This window comes from Pan troglodytes, chromosome 6 (assembly GCF_028858775.2).
Source record: "Pan troglodytes isolate AG18354 chromosome 6, NHGRI_mPanTro3-v2.0_pri, whole genome shotgun sequence".
NCBI lineage: Eukaryota > Metazoa > Chordata > Mammalia > Primates > Hominidae > Pan > Pan troglodytes.
Window position 1 is genome coordinate 144,231,692 of NC_072404.2, and position 18,702 is coordinate 144,250,393.

The 18,702-nt window shown below is 56.0% G+C and overlaps 1 protein-coding gene across 10 annotated transcripts in view; it reads right to left on the reverse strand.

The window, feature by feature from the left end:
- KCP (kielin cysteine rich BMP regulator) overlaps positions 1-18,702 on the reverse strand; it is a 41,432-nt gene that overhangs the window by 798 nt on the left and 21,932 nt on the right. For 4 of the 10 annotated variants that reach the window (XM_016958130.4, XM_054656270.2, XM_054656272.2 and 1 more), the window contains 19 exons: positions 17,441-17,617; positions 15,743-15,828; positions 15,404-15,494; positions 15,183-15,265; positions 14,992-15,085; positions 13,630-13,803; positions 13,314-13,396; positions 12,537-12,657; positions 10,486-10,565; positions 10,175-10,274; positions 9,547-9,635; positions 9,170-9,272; positions 8,937-9,079; positions 8,464-8,636; positions 8,269-8,380; positions 8,073-8,174; positions 7,109-7,273; positions 6,045-6,351; positions 2,875-3,169 (listed from right to left, as the gene is read on the reverse strand). In XM_016958130.4, the coding sequence (XP_016813619.3) occupies positions 2,880-3,169; positions 6,045-6,351; positions 7,109-7,273; positions 8,073-8,174; positions 8,269-8,380; positions 8,464-8,636; positions 8,937-9,079; positions 9,170-9,272; positions 9,547-9,635; positions 10,175-10,274; positions 10,486-10,565; positions 12,537-12,657; positions 13,314-13,396; positions 13,630-13,803; positions 14,992-15,085; positions 15,183-15,265; positions 15,404-15,494; positions 15,743-15,828; positions 17,441-17,617 (2,573 nt within the window). In that variant the 3' untranslated portion in view covers positions 2,875-2,879. Of the gene's footprint in view, positions 1-1,565; positions 1,627-2,874; positions 3,170-4,153; positions 5,876-6,044; positions 6,352-7,108; positions 7,274-8,072; positions 8,175-8,268; positions 8,381-8,463; positions 8,637-8,936; positions 9,080-9,169; positions 9,273-9,546; positions 9,636-10,174; positions 10,275-10,485; positions 10,566-12,536; positions 12,658-13,313; positions 13,397-13,629; positions 13,804-14,991; positions 15,086-15,182; positions 15,266-15,403; positions 15,495-15,742; positions 15,829-17,440; positions 17,618-18,702 lie in introns of those variants that run through there. The other 6 variants (XM_016958133.4, XM_054656269.2, XM_016958129.4 and 3 more) reach the window with 6 other exon arrangements.

Below are 18,702 nucleotides of genomic sequence, written 5' to 3' on the forward strand. Positions count from 1 at the left end.
TCTGACAGCAAAATCAAAGGAAATTCAAGATGAAATTTTAGGCCAGAGCCTGGCCTAAAAACTGCAAGTGTTCATAATTAACAAAAGAAATCTAAAAAAAGAGATGATGTGTTGCCGCGCCCCTGCAGCTGTGGAGGAAGGAGAGCTGTTCTGCATCCATAAAAGCCAGTTGAAAGGGATTTCATAAGGTCTGAAATCGAGAACTTTCCCAAGAATACTGCATCTTGTTCTCTTGTGCAATATACAGACGTGTGAATATTCCTAACAGTAACCAAATGGGTGCACTCTCTGTGAAAACACATCTTTCAAAGAGTTTTTTAAACAAAGGAGACTCCTGGGCCTTTAGAAATAATTGCCACAAACTGCAAAAACAATCTCCAACCTCCCACTTCTGTAATTCTCATCTGTTGTCTTACTAGAAAATTTATTTCTCTGGTAATAATGTTATAATTGATATCCCTGTCTTCTCAAGATGTAAAATACTTGTAAAAACTTCTCTGTCCATCAGAAAATAATTATTGGCACTTTTCTTCTCTCTCATGTGCATGATGGAACAATAAAAAGCTTATGGCTTTGCTAGATCTATTATTTAACAAACAATTTGAGAGTCTGTTTCATTTAAATTAATAGGCTCAAGGCTCACAGTATCCATTCCACTGCCTGTTTATTGTCATGCTATTTCTAGCCTGTGATCTAAAGACAAGCACCTAGTCTCCTTGTTCTCTGTATATCTCCATTGCCCAGCTGAAGGGTGGCAAACAGGTGGCCTGTGCCTGGCTGAAGGGTGGCAAATAGGTGGCCTGGAGTTGGTATTCTGTTCCCTCATCCCCGGGCAGCCAGTGATGCTCATTCCTGAACTTTCTCCCCTGAACCCCAGTTTAGCATCAGAATCCTACTGGACACAGTGCCTAAGACAGCTGGTACCAACCAGGTGGAATTGGCACATCAAATAAAACCTACTTGCCATCGCTGGGTGTCCCGGCATTCCCATCAGGAAGTGTGAGATGACGAATGAGTGAAAAAAGAAGTCCTGCGACTTGGGGAGAGGACTTTCCTGCCTCATCCCAATCCAGTCTGGCTGCCCCAGCCCCAGGGGCCCCCTGCCCTCCTGGCTGTCTGATGACGTACTGTGTGTGGGCTCTGCAGGTCCTCCAGGGCTCTCCCACCCTTGGTCTGCACCACTACCGGTTTCACCCAGATCTGGGGCTGATGAGAGGTCTCCGGCCTGCCCCCTACAGGAGTTCAAGGGCTACCTCTGATGCACCTCTCTGGGCCCATGGGCTCTGGAATGGGAAGGAGTCTGCCTGCCAGTCTCCCGAGACCCCCACCCCAGCATCCAAACACTTGAGTCCTGGGTGGCCGCCCCCAGTACCCTCCCTCCTCCCCCATCACCAGATCCTGGGAGCTGGAGTTTGGAGGTTAACCTTTCCAAGGGCTGTGGGGCAACCATGGGTGCAACTAAGAGCCCAGGAGGCGTAATGAGGGGCACCGGGCAGGACTGCAGAAGGTGACAGGGAAAGAGCCCAGTTCACAGAGGGAAAGGCAGGATTCCCCGGGGAGACTCACCCCTCCAGGAGCTGATGGTTCTGGCTCAGGGAGTCCCTGTCCTGGGGTAGAGGATGCAGCCTAGAATTTTGGAAGGTTTGGGGGCACCCTAGTCCACAGGGCTCCATCCCCCAGTGTGGCAGCCAGCCTCTAAAATGGCCCCTAAATGATCCCTGCCTCCTGGAATTCATGCCCTCTGTGACCCCCGCTTCCCCTCCATGCAAAGGAGCTTGGAAACAGATCCCTCCTGCCCGGTTGAGCCTCAGATGAGACCACAGTTCTTTCCAGCGACATCGGCTGAACCCTTCCTAAGTTGCACCACGAACACCCCTCCTGCTACAGTGGAGAGTGCCTTGGCCCAGAGAGGGCTACCAACCTGCCCAAAGTAACTCAGACAGCTGGTGGCTGAGCCAGGACTGGGACCCACATTCCCAATTCCCAGCTCTGTTCTGGGCCCAGTCACCACAGCACCCCCCTCCTGGAGGCTCAGCCCAGCTGCAGCCCTGGAGGGAGGGGCCAGCGGCTGGGGCTCTCAGCCCCTGTGTCTCAGGCGCACACTGGGCATCAGTGCCTTTGCTCTCTGGGGCCCTGCCAGGCTACTTTCCTCCCACGCTGCGGTAACATGGAAAGGCTTCCAGATATCACCACACAGGTGATTTGACCAAGACAGTCGTTAACTGTGGAATGAGAATAACGGCCTGCCTGGAAAGAGCAGGCCCTGTGTGCCAGGCATAGCCCATGAGTCCACTCTTCCTCCCGACAGCCCTTAGAGAAAGATCTCTTCTTGTGGGCGTTTTCTTTTTTTTTTCTTTCTTTTTTTTTTTTTTTGGCCGGGGGGCTTGGGGGAAACGGAGTTTGGTTCTTGTTGCCCACATTGGAGTACAATGGTGCGATCTCGGCTCACTGCAACCTTCACCTCCCAGGTTCAACTGATTCTGCTGCCTCAGCCTCCTGAGTAACTGGGATTACAGGTACAGGCATATGCCGTCACACCTGGCTAATTTTTGTATTTTTAGTAGAGACGGGGTTTCTCCATGTTGGTCAGGCTGGTCTCGAACTCCCGACCTCAGGGGATCCGCCCACCTCGGCCTCCCAAAGTGCTGGGATTACAGGCGTGAGCCACCACGCCCGGCCTCGTGGGCATTTTCTAGCTGAGGAAAGGTAAACTCAGAGCCCACGGGGGTGGTCAGTGTGGAGATTCAAACCCAGCCCTGTCTCCAAAACCCTGCCCCTTCCGCTTGCCCTCACCACAGCAGGGCCCCAGTGTTCCCAGAACCTCTGTCCCCGCCGTGCCCCCTCACCCACTCACCGGCTGCTCAGGGTCCCCACCTGTGCTACCACCTGGCTGACAGCACTGGCTCCATGCTTGCTGGGCCTGGCCCCTCGGACCGAAAAACTGGGCCTGGGGTGGCCAGAAGAGGCCCAGCTCCACACCAGTCAGCAGTTCCAAGTCCCACAGGAGCTGCAGGAAGATGGGGTGCCAGGGCGTGAGGGGGCACCCACCCTGGCCTCAGCCACACCCCCAGCCAGCCCTTACCTGCTCCTGGGCCCGCCAGCTCCACTCCATCTGCAGCAGCACAGGGGGCAGCTCCAGCCCTGGGGGATACCCGCGGCCCTCTTGCACCTGGAGGGGCAAGATGGTGTCAGGTCCCCCGCCTGTCTCCTTCCTTCTGAGGCAGTGCCCCTCCCTCACCTGCCAAAGTGCAGCCCTGAGCTGGCCTGGGCTTGCAGGGCACCAGAAGAGATACTGGTACAAAGCCAAGGCCTGTCTGGGGCTGCAGGGGAGCCCTGAGGCCCCCGGGGTGGCTGCCTGCACCATGCGGAGCCTGGAGGGAAACGGAGGACAGGAAACCAAGAGCCAGGAGCAAGGAAGGACAAAGGCTCTGATCTCAATCATGCAGGGCCTGACACCTGAGCCCTGGCTGGACCGCGGCCAAGCCTCATAGACTCTGACCTGTCTCTGAGATGGCTTTTATGGCCCTACAAGTGGCAGCGTGGAGTGAGCAGTGTGACCCCGAGAGAGGGAGGTATACGCATATGCTTGTTTACAGCCCCCAGTGAGCATTTGTTTGACATATACTGTACAAGCATACATATGCACATCAACCACACAGCTGCATTATTTGGGCACACAATATGCCCAATATGGGTAGCAACAGCAGCTGCTACCAACAGTTTAGCTTGTGCGGGAATGAAGATGCTTCGTACATATAATCCTTCCTTGCAGCAACTCTATGAAGCAGGCTCTATTATTATCCCCACTTTATAGGCAAGAAGACTGACTCAGAAAGCAACTTCTCCTAGGCCAAGTGTGGTGCTTCACCTCTGCAGTTCCACCACTTTGGGATGATGAGGTGGGAGGATGGCTTGAGCCCAGGAATTTGAGACCAGCCTGGGTGACATAGCAAGACCCCACCTCTTAAAAAAAAAAAGTTAGCCAGGAGTGGTAGCACGTGCCTGTAGTCACAGCTACTTGGGAGGCTGAGATGGGAGGATTGATTGAGGCTGGGAGGTCAAGGCTGCAGTAAGCTGTGATCGTGCCACTGTATTCCAGCCTGAGTGACAGAGCAAGATCCTGTCTCTTAAAAAAAAAAAAAAAAAAAAAAGGAATAGCTTGTCTTAACATGTGGCAGCATTTTTTTCATCTGGAGATGGATGGATGTGATACCCTCTGGGAAGACATGGTCCCGGGAGCCCAGGCCGTCCATCAGCAAGAGGCGAGTGGTAAGAGGCCCTGCCCCAGCGAGCACTGCCCACGTGCTTATCCATGCTGTCCACCTGGTAAGTGCTGTCCATGCGTCACTGTTCATTCCCCAACACATACCAGATGCTTGTTACTATCATCCTCATCTCGCAGATGAATAGACAGGTCATTTAAGTTATCTAATCAGGAGAGGGGCTGAGTGCAGGAGCTCTGCCATCTTTACATCCTGCCCTGTCGTGAGCAGATTTGCCTGCTGGCTACTTTGTCCCCATTCCGTGAGAGAACGGAGCAGACCCTCCTCTTGGCCAGAAGAGAAAACAGCGTCAATGAAAGAGCAATCAGGCTGAGTGGCCTCCAATTCAACCTGGCGCTCTTTTGCGTCCTTGCCTGAGCACAAAGCCCTTCACTCCCTGTTGGAATAGCAGGGAGCAATGAGGATGGAGTCCCCTGACCTCATGACCAAGGTCCCTAAAACACCAAGGTCACAGAGCTGGTAGGCAGCAAAGAAAACTTGAATTCTGGACTTTTTCTATCTCAAAACCCATGTTCCCTCCCTACAGTGACGTCTTTACACGCTGCCAGTGTCTACTGCCCATATGTCTGCCCAGGGTGGGTGTGGCTGTGAAGGCAGGCAGGTATGCATTGCACGTGCTTATCTGGGTTTCTGAGGGATGTGTGTTTGTGTGTGTGTTTCTGTGTGCACACGCAGGTACATGTCCACACTGCATTGCGGTCTATTGCTTCTGTTTCTCACCCCAGGCATAGGGTCCCTGTGTCACTAGCTCTCAGAGTGGCCCAGAAGGTGCCTGCACACTCAGTATCCCCAAGCCACAAGGAAGGGGGAGGCCATTCTCTGATGCAGCCCCTTCTCCATGGTTCCTCAGCCCCTGCAGGATCCCACATGGATCCACAGAAGGTACCACATGGGGCCACGTGTCATGCCTGCTACACAGAATGAGCACAGGGCTAAGACCAGGGCACCAGGGTCCTCCTTCTACCCACTGCAGGGTTTCCCAGACAGCACCAGGGAGTGGCTGGGTGGGGCAGCCCAGGCATGCAGGTGCAAGGAGTAAGCATGGTGCTGTGATTCTGCGGCCACTGATCACTGGACCCCATGTTCCTGGCAGCCCAGCCTCTGTCCCAGCACCAGGAGGAAATACACACACACACAAGGAAGCCTTCGGGCAGGCCTAGAGTTTACTGCTTGTGACTCAACATGGCGAGGGTCTTTGCAGGGCAGGGGCCCAGGCTCCAGTGTCCAGGCAGGGCATTCTCTCCATAGCCCTAACCAGGGTGGGAACTGCTCGCCAAGGGGAGACTCCTGGCCTGATGAACCCTGATCATGCACTGTCCTGGCTCAGGGTGTCTCCTGGGGCTCCCGGCTGGGGCTGGGCCGAGCACCAAGTGGCTGGTCTCCAGTGAGCAGGACTTGGGGGCAGGCCTCGGGTGGGATGCAGTGGGCCTCGTGCTCCACCAGGCCTGCAGGGCACTGGCAGCCAGGCACACAGGGCCTCACGCAGTGGGCTGCCAGCTCCCCCAGGGGGATATGCTGATTGAAGCAGGTGCGGGGACAGGGTGGGCCGCACTCATCAAACACGAAGCCACGCTCCAGGGGGCAGCCTACCACTGCAGGGGGAGTGGGAGGCGGGGTTACCAAGGCACCTGAAACTGCCCCAGTTGCTGTGCGTACCCCTGCGAGACTCGCCATACCCGGCCTGGTCCTGCCCCGAGCCCTCCGGGCTGCCCTTCTCTGTGCTGAGCCTCCCCCAACCTGCAGCGGGCATCACCCCCTCACCACACAGCGTGGGGCCTCGCCAGGTAGGTGTCACTCCTGCCTGGCGACAGTGACTGGCGTAGGCTTCCAGGGCATCACAGAGGCAGGCATCAGCGGAGGAGCCAGGGCCACAGGCACACAGGTCATACACACAGGCGGCAAAGAAGGGCTCCGGTGGCACCACAACATGGCAGCGACTGAATGGGGAGGACTTCAGCACCCCACACCGGGCATTGGCCTCACGCCTGGCACGGTAACCTGCTGCCCGGCACGGATCCACCTCTCGGCCTGCAGAACAGGGCCGGCCAGGCCACAGCCCCTCTGAGACCTGGGTGGGGAGAGCAGCCCTGACGTGACAGCACCACTGACAGCTGGCCTCTGCATGCCGTGCTCTTCAAAGCACTTCCCACCCAGTCATTTGCTTTAGTCCCCAAAACCTCCCTAAAAGAACAGCAAATGAAGTACTGTCTACCTTCTTTTTGTCCCCATTTTACAGATAGACAGACCAAGGCCAGAGTAGGTCAGCACTTGTCCAAGATCACACAGCCAGTGAGTGGCAAAGCAAGGCTTGAGGGTTCAAGTAACAAGGTTCTTTTTTTTTTTTGAGACAGAATTTTGCTCTTGTTGCCCAGGCTGGAGTGCAGTGGCACGATCTCAGCTTACCACAACTTCCACCTCCTGGGTTCAAGTGATTCTCCTGCCTCAGCCACCCGAGTAGCTGGGATTATAGGCATATGCACCACCAGGCTGGGCTAATTTTGTATTTTTAGTAGAGATGGGGTTTCTCCATGTTGGTCAGGCTGGTTTCGAACTCCCAACCTCAGGTACCCACCTCAGCATCCCAAAGTGCTGGGATTATAGGCATGAGCCACCCTGCCCGGCCAATGAGGCCTCTTTTGACAAGCCGCCCTACCTCTCCAGCACCAAGACAGGCAAGAAGCCCCCACACCTCCCTGAAAGCCCAAAAGCCTATCTTGTGTGACTTTGCCCCCACCTTCCCTGCTTTCCATGCCAGAGGGTTGCTCTGAGACTCATGCTCAGCTGCGTCTCCCCTAATCCCCATCCCCGGTTCCTGTGCCACTCACCTGCCAGCTATTCCCAAACGCAGCCTCCGAGGGCAGGAGCAGCCCCTCAGGGCCCTGCAGATCGTCCTGGGCAAAGCCATTGAAGTTCCCACAGAGCCCACAAGTCCGGCCCTGGTAGGAGCCAGGTACGCTCACCTCCACCTGGGACTGCCCATCCCACAGCACCTGTGTGGAGAGGCCTGGGACTGGGGAGCAGGGAAGGACAGGGGCCTTAAGAAGCCCAGGGTCCATCATGGCCCCAGGCACTGTGTTCAGTGCGGCCAGTGCTGTAGGGGAGGAGAATGGACAGGTGGAGGCTCCCCTTGGAAGAAACACCACCCTGGCCAAGGCCAAGTGGATACATTCTGTGCCAGCCCTGGGCAAAGACAGATGGCAGGAGGAGCTGCCCACAGCTCCTGCATGAGGGCACCTTCTCCTGCTGCCATCCCTGAACTGGGCCCCAGGTGAAATGCAACCTCCTTCCAGGGATTCACTTTCTCATGGGCATTCGGGTCTTGCAGAGGACAAAGCACAATTAGGGTCCGGATTAGAAGTGTACACCCTTATTCTATGAATTTACGAGTTGTGTTTCCTGCTGGGGGCAGGGGGCAAATTACTCTTCCACATGAGAGTTGGAAGGAACCTGAGACACCCCGCCAGGAGACTTCAGCTGACATCCTCCCCACTGCCACTGACCCTTCCCATTCCCCACTTTACAGACGAGAAATCTGTGGCCCAGAGGAGGCTGGTGGTGGCTTAAGAGGCTGAGCCGAGATTAGAAATCAGGCTCAGAGCTCAGAACTCCTCTGACTGCCTGGGGAGATCTCTGACCCTGATCCACCTCCCCTCACACCCCTGCACCCCACTCCTTGCCTTTTTTGGCTAGGAGGTAGCTGGCATCCCCACCCCCTCTACAGATACAGAGGCCTAAACAGGACTGAAGCTCCCAGCAGGCAGCCCACCCAGACTCGCCCTGGAGCCGCACCTGGAGCCCGGGCTGGGCGTGCAGGATCACAGTGTGTCCTCGCAGCTCCACATACAGCAGCGGCTCCTGCAGGAAGGGCAAGGCCACCGGGTGCCCATCCACCTGGAGGATAAAGGAGGTGGGAGGAGGGGTGATGTCGAGGCACATGGGTGGACAGCACAGGATCCACCTTCCTCCACTCCTCGGCTTTGCTCACCGTGACTGCCCCGTCCTGCAGCAGCCGCACGGCCACGTCTCCCAGCAGCACCGCCACCTCCTGGGTCCAGGCCACACCGCTCCGGCCCCGGTCATCATTGGTCACGTGCACACTGTGGGCAGGAAAGTCCCAGGTGCCAATGGTCAGCAGGGCTGGGTGTAGGGGTTGGGGAGAAGAGAGACAGGGGATGCACACCTGAAGTCCCCGCTGTGGCAGTCCTTGGCCAGCACATAGCTGCAACTGCCCTGGAAGTGCAGCAGGCGGCCGTCGAAGGTGCGGTAATGGGGGTCTCCGAAGGCCATGCAGGAAGCGGGCCGAGGCAGGCAGCGGGGGCAGCAGCTGCCAGGACTCAGGGCAGGGGCCTTGTCCTGCACTCAGCCCCAGACACTATCAGACACACCGCCCTCCCCGCCATGCCTCTCGCAGACCCTCCCAGAAAACCAAGCATCTCCCAGGAGTCTCCAGGGATCTCCAGGACTCTGGCTCCCAGGCTCCCTGTGAGTGAGGTCAGGGCACCACTTCGTGGTCGCACTGGGAACAGCACTGTCCCCAGCTCCCAGCTGGCGGCAGGAGCCCAGCCTCCCTCTCTGATGCCTGGTCACACCAGGATGGCGGTACCATGTGCCCCCACCCTGACCCTCCCCACCACTTTAGATTGCGGCACTCACGGGGCCACACGAGAGCGGTGAGCAGCGCTGGCTCTGGCAACGCACGGTGCCCGCCATGCAGGAGCAGCTGGTGCAGGTGTCCACAGTCCAGCGCTCTCCAGAGGCCACCTCACGGCCCTGGTGCACGCAGGACTGGGTGGGAGCTGAAGGGATAGGAGCTGGAAGGGTCAGCTGCTCCTCCCACATGCCCAGAAGGTCTGGCTTACCCCTCCCCCATCACCCTGGCTGCACACCTTGGCATCGCTCACAGCAGCTGTCAGCCTGGGGCACCTTCGCCCAGCCATGGGGGCAGGAGAGGGCCTGGCACTCCTCGAGGTGGCACTCCACATGGCCCCACTGAGGACAGACATCATTGTTCTGGGGTTTTCTGCAGGGCTGGAGTCCCCGGCCTCATGCTTCTGGGGGCCTCTGGGCATGGACTTCTGCCTGCCCCTCCCACAATACATTCTTCACAGTTCAAGTGGGGAATGAAATCCAGCCTTCGGCTCCATGCCCGGCGCAGGGATGCCCCTGACCCTTAAAGACCCCATATCTGCTGGTGGAGTGTTGGACACTCCTCCCTTTATCCATCTGCGAGATCCTCCACCCTCCCAGGCCCACCCCAGCTCACATGGCAGGTGCAGGCGATGCACGCATTGCTGGGGTCCCGCCAGCTCTCTCCATCTGCCACTCTCCGGCCCTCGGCCTCCACCACACATTCTGAGGGGGGAGACATGGGATGGGCAGGCACTGTCCCTCCAGCTGTATCCTCCCTCCTTGGAGCTTACCCAGCATTTCACGGCAGGAAAGCACCCACTCCATGTCCCTACCACCCTGATGGTGTTGATTTCTTCAGCCAATATCCACAGGGCCTATTAGACATCAGGCCTCGCATCAGAGCTCAGGATGTCTCTAGGGTCCTAGGAGCCCAAAGGGCCAGAGGCTGGAACCCCACTCTGGGCCAGCTGCCCGCTCAGCAGTGCAATGCCCTCTTCATGGGCCTGGGGATCCCGAGCCCCCTGACAGGCATCAGGCCAGACCTTGAGAATCTAGGCTTCATCCCAGCTTCCCCCTGCCTCATGGGTCTCTTCTCCACCTCAAGAACAGCCCCCCTCCATTTCTAGAAAAGAATGAACCCTGCATTCTGTTCTAGAAACCGAGTACAAACCCTGGGCTGCCCGCTTGGCCCATGAATGCCTCCCCTTCCTGTGTTCCCCTGGGCTCCTCTCTGAGGGTGGAGGCCAAGGTTGGGCACTTACCCCGGCATACAGGACAGCAGCTCCCAGGGGGAGTGTGGCGCTCTGAGAGGGGACAGCTGAGCTCAGGACAAGCCTGGTGGATGCAGAGCCATGTCAGGTCCTGCCCATGTGAACACAAGAGATAGAGAATGGCAGATCTCAGGGAGCTGGTGGAGGAGTAAGGCATAGGCAGGATGTGACAGTCAGGACAAGTGGGCAAATGTCAGGGCGAATGGAGAGCCCTGGAGCTGCTGCGGGAGAGGAGTGGCAGCCACAGCCCACAGAGAAGGAAGAAGAGGGGCTCTGTGAGTCCCCAAGGCAGGAGGGCTCACCTGGCACTGGCACGTGTAGCAGGGGTCTGGTGGGGCTAGCTCAGATCCCAGCAGGCCCTCTGAACAGTTACTCAAGGCCTCTGTGAAGACAAGAATCCAGAGTGGGGGACAGAAAGAGGGGCACAGGGCTGGAAATCCCAGCTGTCCCCATGCACTGTGTCCCCACGTTTCTAACTCGAACTCCTGAGCATACCCATATCCCAGCACCTTGACTCCAGGGAGGATAAGTCCTCTTTCTCTTCAATTCAGTCAAGTTTACACGTTTTAAAAGAAACTTTGCTAGGCTATTATTTGGGGCCGGGTGGGGGTGCAAGGTGACTGGAAACAGACCAACCATGGCTTCCTTAGCCTGAGGTCACTAAAAATGGCCAGTCTGCGGCCTGCTCTCCCTCCCGCTATCTGTAATACAGTGTGGCTACAACAGCGCAGGGAAGCACACAGCCAGGCATCCCGGGTTCGAATCCTGATGCCAGCACTCAGTGCCTGTGCTTATTAGGTTAGATTAATCCACCTCTCTGAGCCTCAGTTTCTTAATCTGTAAAAAGAGATTAATAATACTTCCCTCACTGGGTAACTACGAAAATGAAGCGAGAGACTTTATTAAGAGCACCAACTACAGTCTGTGGCATGGAACAGGTGCTTAATCAATGTTAGTCTTCTTCCCTTCCCCTGAAGCACCCCCTAGCAGGTGTTGATCAGAGCAACCCTCCCTGATGGATGCCAGGGATGACTGCACAGCATTATGAACGTATTTAATACCACAAACTGTACACTTAAAAATGGTTAGGATTGTACATTTTAGTGTCTTACCACCATAAAAAACAAACAAACAAACAAAAAACAGAAAAGTCGGCGAGGTGGCTCACACCTGTAATCCAGCTCTTTCGGAGGCTGAGGCGGGTGGATCACCTGAGGTCAGGAGTTCGAGACCAGCCTGGCCAACATGTTAAAACCCCATCTCTACTAAAAATACAAAAATTAGCCAGGCTTGGTGGCGCATGCCTATAATCCCAGCTACTCGGGAGGCTGAGGCAGGTGAATCCCTCGAATCCAGAGGTTGCAGTGAGCTGAGATTGTGCCACCGCACTCCAGTCTGTGCGACAAAGCGAGACTCCGTCTCAAAAAAACCAAATTGGAGAAAATAGGATTATCATTAAAAAAAAAAGTATGTTTTTTCTTTTTTTTTTTTTTTTTTTGAGACAGAATCTCGCTCTGTTGCCAGGTTGCAGTGTAGTGGCACCATCTCAGCTCACTGCAACTTTTGCCTCCCAGGTTCAAGCTATTCTCCTGCCTCAGCCTCCCGAGTAGCTGGGATTACAGGCATGCCCCATCACGCCCAGCTAATTTTTGTATTTTTAGTAGAGACGAGGTTTCACCATGTTGGCCAGGATGGTCTCGATCTCTCGACCTTGTGATCCTCCCACCTTGGCCTCCCAAAGTGCTGGGATTACAGGCGTGAGCTACCAACCTCAGCCTGTTTTTTCTATGTAAGGATAACGTTCACCTGTATTGCAAAGGTAGGTTATCATTTCAGTGCTGGTATAGGACCAGAAACAGAAAAAAATTCCCTCCACAACAAATGTAAAATGGCTGTGTTAGGTAAACAACTATTAAATCCAGGAGACAGAAATTGGCCATCTTTCAATATTTGTAATAAAAATAAAACTGTTTCTTTACTTTTCCCCCCAATCTTAATAAATTTTTACTCTAACAACGACAACAAAAAAAGCTCGCCCACCCCTGTGGCTGGGCTACCCCCTGCCTGCCTGGGCCTCACGTCTCAGCACAACTGTCGCCCTGCAGCGCCACCTGCTGGCCAAGATGCTCCACAAACTGCACCCAGCTGCGGAGAGGCAAAGGGTTCCTGTCAGCTTCCCCAGTTCCCTTAGGGATGGTGCAGCCCTCGCTGCAGCCCTCGCCGGCCAGGCATGGGGTTCTAGAACAGTCCACTGGAGTCGGGAAGAATCTGGGGCTGGGACTGGTGAGGAAGGGCGGCGGGGGATGGCAGCCCTAACCTCATATCTCATCTACCCCCACAACCCTGGACTCACCAGCACAGGTGGGACAGCAGTGCTGGGGCCCAGGGGGCAGGAGCTGGCTGGGGGGGCAGCCCACCAGGCTGGGACACTGCCGCCGGTGACAGCGAAGGCTGGGAGGCCCCTCAGGCTGTGGCTACAAGAATGAGTGAGCAGCGGTGGGTCCTGGGCCGCGAAAACCCAGAGCTGCCCTTGGCCAGGACTTCCGGCCCCTCCCTCTGCCTGCTGCAGCCTCTTCCGGGACATGTCTTGGGCCCTGAACTCAAGGCTGAAGACTCAGTGTCTTCTAGACGTGCTCCTCACCCCATGCCCTAGTCTCTGAGATGATGTCTCCTTCTCCTTTAAGTCACTTGGGCCTGAGCCCTCATGTGACCTTTGATCCTCCGGCAGGCTCATGCCATCCTCCTCCCCAGGCCCATGGCTTAGTACCCTGACCTGTGATGTCATTTGCCTGCTCCAAGCCCTTCCATGGCCTTGCAAATAAAATCTCCACAATATGACCCCTAGCCATGTCCCAGGTGGCTCTCCGGCCATACACACCCGCCCTGCACTGCAGCCAGGGGGGCCACCTACGGCCTCCTGCACACTTGGAACCTGTACTCCTTGTCTAAACCCAGACCTCCTGGCCCTGTTGGACCCAACCCTGCCTTGTCTCCTGGCCACAGGGATACACTCCTTTGGCCCCCAGAGTGCCTGCTCCATGCAGTGACCAGCTTGGCTGGGCCTCACCCCATGCTGCCCACTCCCCGCCACCTCGAGGTGCCCCAGCCCCACCACTGTGCCCTCACCTACCTGGCAGATGCACACTTCACAGGGGTCTGCCCCAGGCTGGAAGCTCTCCCCGGGCTCATACTTCCGGCCCTCATGCTCACAGTCTTTGGGGTGGAGTGAGAGCAGAACGGGACCAGGGGTCCTTCAGGCTGGCAGCGAGGCAGGGGTGGAGTCCTCTATCTCCAGCCTCCCCCTGACCCCAGGGAGTGGAGTGTGCACAAGGACGGAGGCCACTTCTCCAACTGCCTGTCTCTGCCACCCGGCCCAGCAGTGGCAGGGAGGTGTGGGCCCAGGGCTCCCTCCTCGCCTTTCCCCTCCCGCCCCAGGCTTCCAGTACCAGAGCATTGAGGACAGCAGTCATGGGGCCCCTGGCGGGGCTGGGCGCAAGAGCTGATGCACTGGATGCGTGCACAGGTGACGACGCCCTCGTGACACACACAGGAGGAGCAGGCACTGTCGGGGGGCACCCATCTACTGCCTTCAGGGTGCTCTTCCCCATGAGCCAGGCAGCCTGTGGTGCAAAGTGGGCAGGGACAAGCTCGGAGGTTGAGATCTGGACATCTGCTCCTGGCCCCCACCCTCAGTGGTCACCTAGGCACATGGCGCCAGGAGTGAGTTTGCAGGGATATGGCGGGAAGGTGCGATGGGGCAGAACTCCTGTCTGTTGTGGAGGGGAAAGGCACTGGGAGGGGTTCAGAACACCTGGGTTCTAATCCTGTTCTGTTCCTACCTGCTCTCAAGACCAAGCTCCAGGCAGCAGGCACTGCCCAGTGCAGCCTGCACCGGCCACAGACCTGGCATGCAGCAGCTGTGTCATAAATGCATGTGGACCAGGTGAATGGCTCCATCGCTAACCATGGGCCCAAGGTAACTCACTCTCTCCGGGCCTCAGTCTCCTCATCTGTTAAATGGGGATTTCCTCTGTCCTGCCTCCCTCCCAGAGCAAGTGAAATGCTATGACAGTTCTGTGGTTCTGTAGAAACACCACCACACTGGGCAGGGTGTGGGACGAGGGGGCAGTGGGCAGGCTAAGAAAGGCTCAAGTTCAGAGCCAGATGGTCCAAGTGTCCATCTTGACTCTGCCACCTTCTCTACCTCTCTGTACCTCCACTTTCTCATCTGTAAAATAGGAGGACTAAGAGTGCTTATCTGGTAAGGTTGTTGTGCTGATTAAATGAGATAATACACGTAAAGTGCTCAGGGCCTGGCACATGCTACCTGCTCACTGAATGTCAGGTATCTTGATGATGATGGTGATGATGATGATGATGATGATGAATGGGGTGTGGTTAGGAAGAGGGGCAGCTTTTTGTTTTATTTTTTAGACAGAGTCTTCTTTGTTGCCCAGGCTGGAGCACAGTGGTGCAAATGCAGCTCACTGCAGCCTCAAACTCCTGGGTTCAAGTGATCCTCCCACCTTGGCCTCCCAAAGTGCTGGGATTGCAAATGTGAGCCGCTGCACCCAGCCCAAGACAGGCAGCTTTGAGGGAACTCTAACCAGCACCTGGAAGAGGGATGGTCTGGGCAGTCCGGGACAGGGAGAGGTAGGAGAAGCTGAAGGTGGCAAGGGTGTATGCAAGGGCCAGTTGTTGGGGCAGGGAGGTGGGAGAAGAGCTGGCTGAGGGGAGGGAGGTGGGGTGGACAGAGGGACACAGGGCCAAGGGGCTGAAGCAAGGGGTACGGCTAGAGGCGGCCATACCTCTGCAGCGAGGGCAGCAGCTCCCCCGCTCGGTGACCTGGAGCTTGCAGGGAAGGGGTGGGCACTGCAGCCGCACACAGCTGACCTGGCCAGCCTGTAGGAGATGCAGGGACACTGGCTCGCTGCCTAGACTGGGGCCCAGAGGTGCTATGGTCCAGCTGTCACTCCACACCCCCCACCTCCTGCTATACCTGACAGAGACACCACTCACAGCTGCCTGCTGGTCCCTCAAACTCCTCCCCGTCCTGGTGCTCCCGGCCCTGAGAGACACAGCCTGTGGGGGACACACCTCCTGGGTGGGGGGCCTGTGCCACCCTGCCCTGCTCGGCCCAGCCTTAGGCCTGGCAGGAAGGGAAGGGGGAGGGAGAGGCGGGGAAGGGCATGGGGGCCGCGCATGAGGAAGGCAGCTCACTGTGGCAAACAGGGCAGAAGCAGGGGCCTGGAGAGGGGTGGGGGCAGAGAGCTGGGGGACATGGCTTCTTCTGGCAGCGCATGGAACCTTCCTGGGGGAGAGAGGCCCGTCACACCCTCAACTGGACTGCACATTTCCCCAGGGCTGGAGCCCCTACTGAGCCTGCAGGGGCCCAAACACCCTCCCTTGGCCCGGGACACCTCAGCCCAGTCCTGTCCCATGAGATATGAAGGGCAGAGCGTAGCCCTTGCCACCTGAGTGGAGGAGACAGCCTCTTCCTGGCCAGAGAGGAGTATCAAGGGAGGAAAGGTTACCAAGGTCCTAAAGGGGCTGCCTCACCTGGCAGGTGCAGAGGGAGCAGGTAGGGTCAAGTGGGTCAGGAAGGGTCTCTCCGGAGGCAGCAGTGACGCCATGGTAGCGGCATCCTGGCAGAGCGGGGAGTCCAACAGAAGAGCTGCCATCAACAGAACCTCCACTGTCACACACACACACAGCCCCTCCCCCTCCACACATACACACACAGCCACAGCCAGACACACATACAGCCACACACACACATACACATACCCACATACACACACACCCATATACACAGCCACACACACACATACACATACCCACATACACACACATACCCATATACACAGCCACACCCACCACCACATACACACACACAGCCACACACATACATACACGCATACACACACAGCAGGTGGGAGTGCAACAGAAAATCTGCCATCAACAGAACCGCCACTGTCACATACACACACAGCCCCTCCCCCTCCACACATACACACACAGCCACACCTACACCCCCCTACACACATAGCCACACACACATACATACACAACCACACCCATATACATACAGCCACACACACACATACACACACATATACCCATATACACACACAGCCATAGACACACACAGCCACACCCACACCCTCATACACACACACATAAACACACAGCCACACACACACATACACACACCCACATACACACATACCCATATACACACATAGCCACATACACACACACATACACACATACCCACCTACACACAGTCACACACATACACACAGCCACGCACACACACACCCACACACACAGCCATACAAACACATAGCCACACACACCCCCACATACACAGACGCGCACACACCCACACACAGAGACCCCCCCACGTAGACGCCCACACACAGCCACACACACATACACACACACGCACATACACACACAGCCACACACACATCCCACATACACAGACACAAATACAGACACACACACACATACCCACATACACACAGCTACAGCCATACACACACACACACACACAGGGCCACACACACATACACAGCCACACAAACACACATATACACACAGTCACACATACACACACAGATACACAGCCACACACACACAGCCACACACACATACACAGACACACATACGGTCACACACACATGTACACAGACACACAGACACACATACACTGTCACACACACACACAGCAACACACACACATACACAGATACACCCACACAGAGCAACACACACATACACAGATACATCCAAACACACAGGCCAACACACACAGCCACACACAGACACACACATACACACACATATACACATGGCCACACACACACAGAGCCACACACACATACACAGATACACCCACACAGGCCAACACACAGCCACACACAGATACACACATACACACATACAGCAACACATACATACACACATATACACACGGCCACACACACACAGCCAGACACACACACACACACATGCATACACACAGACACACACATACACAGACACACACACACAGAGCCACACATACACACACACATACATACAAACACACAGCCGTGCCCGGGACCTCTATCAAAGGTGAGGGAGTCGGAGAGTGAGAGAAAAGTATGGTGGAGCGGCAGGCAGTGGGAGGGCTGGGAGGAAAGTGGAATCAGTGAGAAAGGCACCCCGGGAGCCCCAGCAGGGGGAATGGAAGGGCAGGTGTGGCTCTACCCTGGCAGGTCGGGCAGCAGTGCCCAGAGGGGATGAGTGGGTGGCTGCAGCCCGGAGGCTCACAGGGCTGGCGGCCGCAGGTCACGAAGCCTCCAAGGCAGGTACACAGGTTGCAGGGTTCTCGGGGGTCTGGGAACTCCTGGTTACTCAGGTAGGACTCCCCCAGGTACTCACAGCCTTTCAGAGAAGAGACAGAGAGGCCGAGGGGAGGGACAGAAAGGGATGAGAGGGCAGTGGTCATAGGCTCTGAGCTTGGGCCTGTTATGCATCCAAGATCTCAAAGATCTAGCGTGGGGGCTGGGGGGTCACAGGCCAAGCCCAGGGGGCAAAGCAGTCGTGAGGGGGGCGGGGTTTGGATTAGCCAAAAGGCAAACTTTCTCCCCTTTATCCTGCAAAAAACCTTCCTGTTTAATTTGTAGAAAAACACCCACAAGGAATCTGCTGCCCTTGGGGTTAAATACTCAGCAGGCCATTGCCAGAGGCACCAGTTTCCCAACCCGGAGAGCTGGGAGTAGCCCCAGCTGACTCAGGTGGTGTGGACCCAAGGTAGCGCCTTTCCCATGCTCTTCCGAGCCCACTGATGAATCCAGGAAGGGGTGGGGTCCCAGGGTGGTGGCAGCCTGCTCTTGGCACCTCTGCCATTTGCTCACCTCCCTTTTTAAAAAAGAGGGGTGAATTTCAGGCTCAAAGCCTTGGTGGGCAAAAGTATCTGACAAGGATTTAACAACATTATAATTTTAATTATATTCATTTTTATGGTAATGTGGTTCTGGCAAGTCTAATTTTCCACTCACAGTGTGATATAAAACTCCTTTCTAAATCAATTTAAATTAATAAGTGAGTTAATTGGAAGGCAAATAGTAAATAAAATTACAGTTGGTAAGGGCAAGTGGCCAAAATGGCCAAGATCGCACAAGAGTGAGGGAAGACGGGGGACTGGGGGACTGGGTCTTTTTACAAGAGCCAAATTTAGGCCCAGAGAGGCTATGTAACTTGCCCAAGACCACACGGCAAATAGCAACAGAGGCAGGAGAAGATCCAGGCTTTAGTCTCAGGCTTTTTTTTTTTTTTTTTGAGACAAGGTCTCACTCTGTCACCCAGCCTGGAGTGCAGTGGTGAAAACACGGTTCACTGTAGCCTCAAAATCCTGGGCAATCCTCCCACCTCAGCCTCCGGAGTAGATGGAACTACAAGAGGCACCAGGACCAGCTGATTTTAAATTTTTTGTGTAGAGACAAGATCTCTCTATGTTGCCCAGGCTG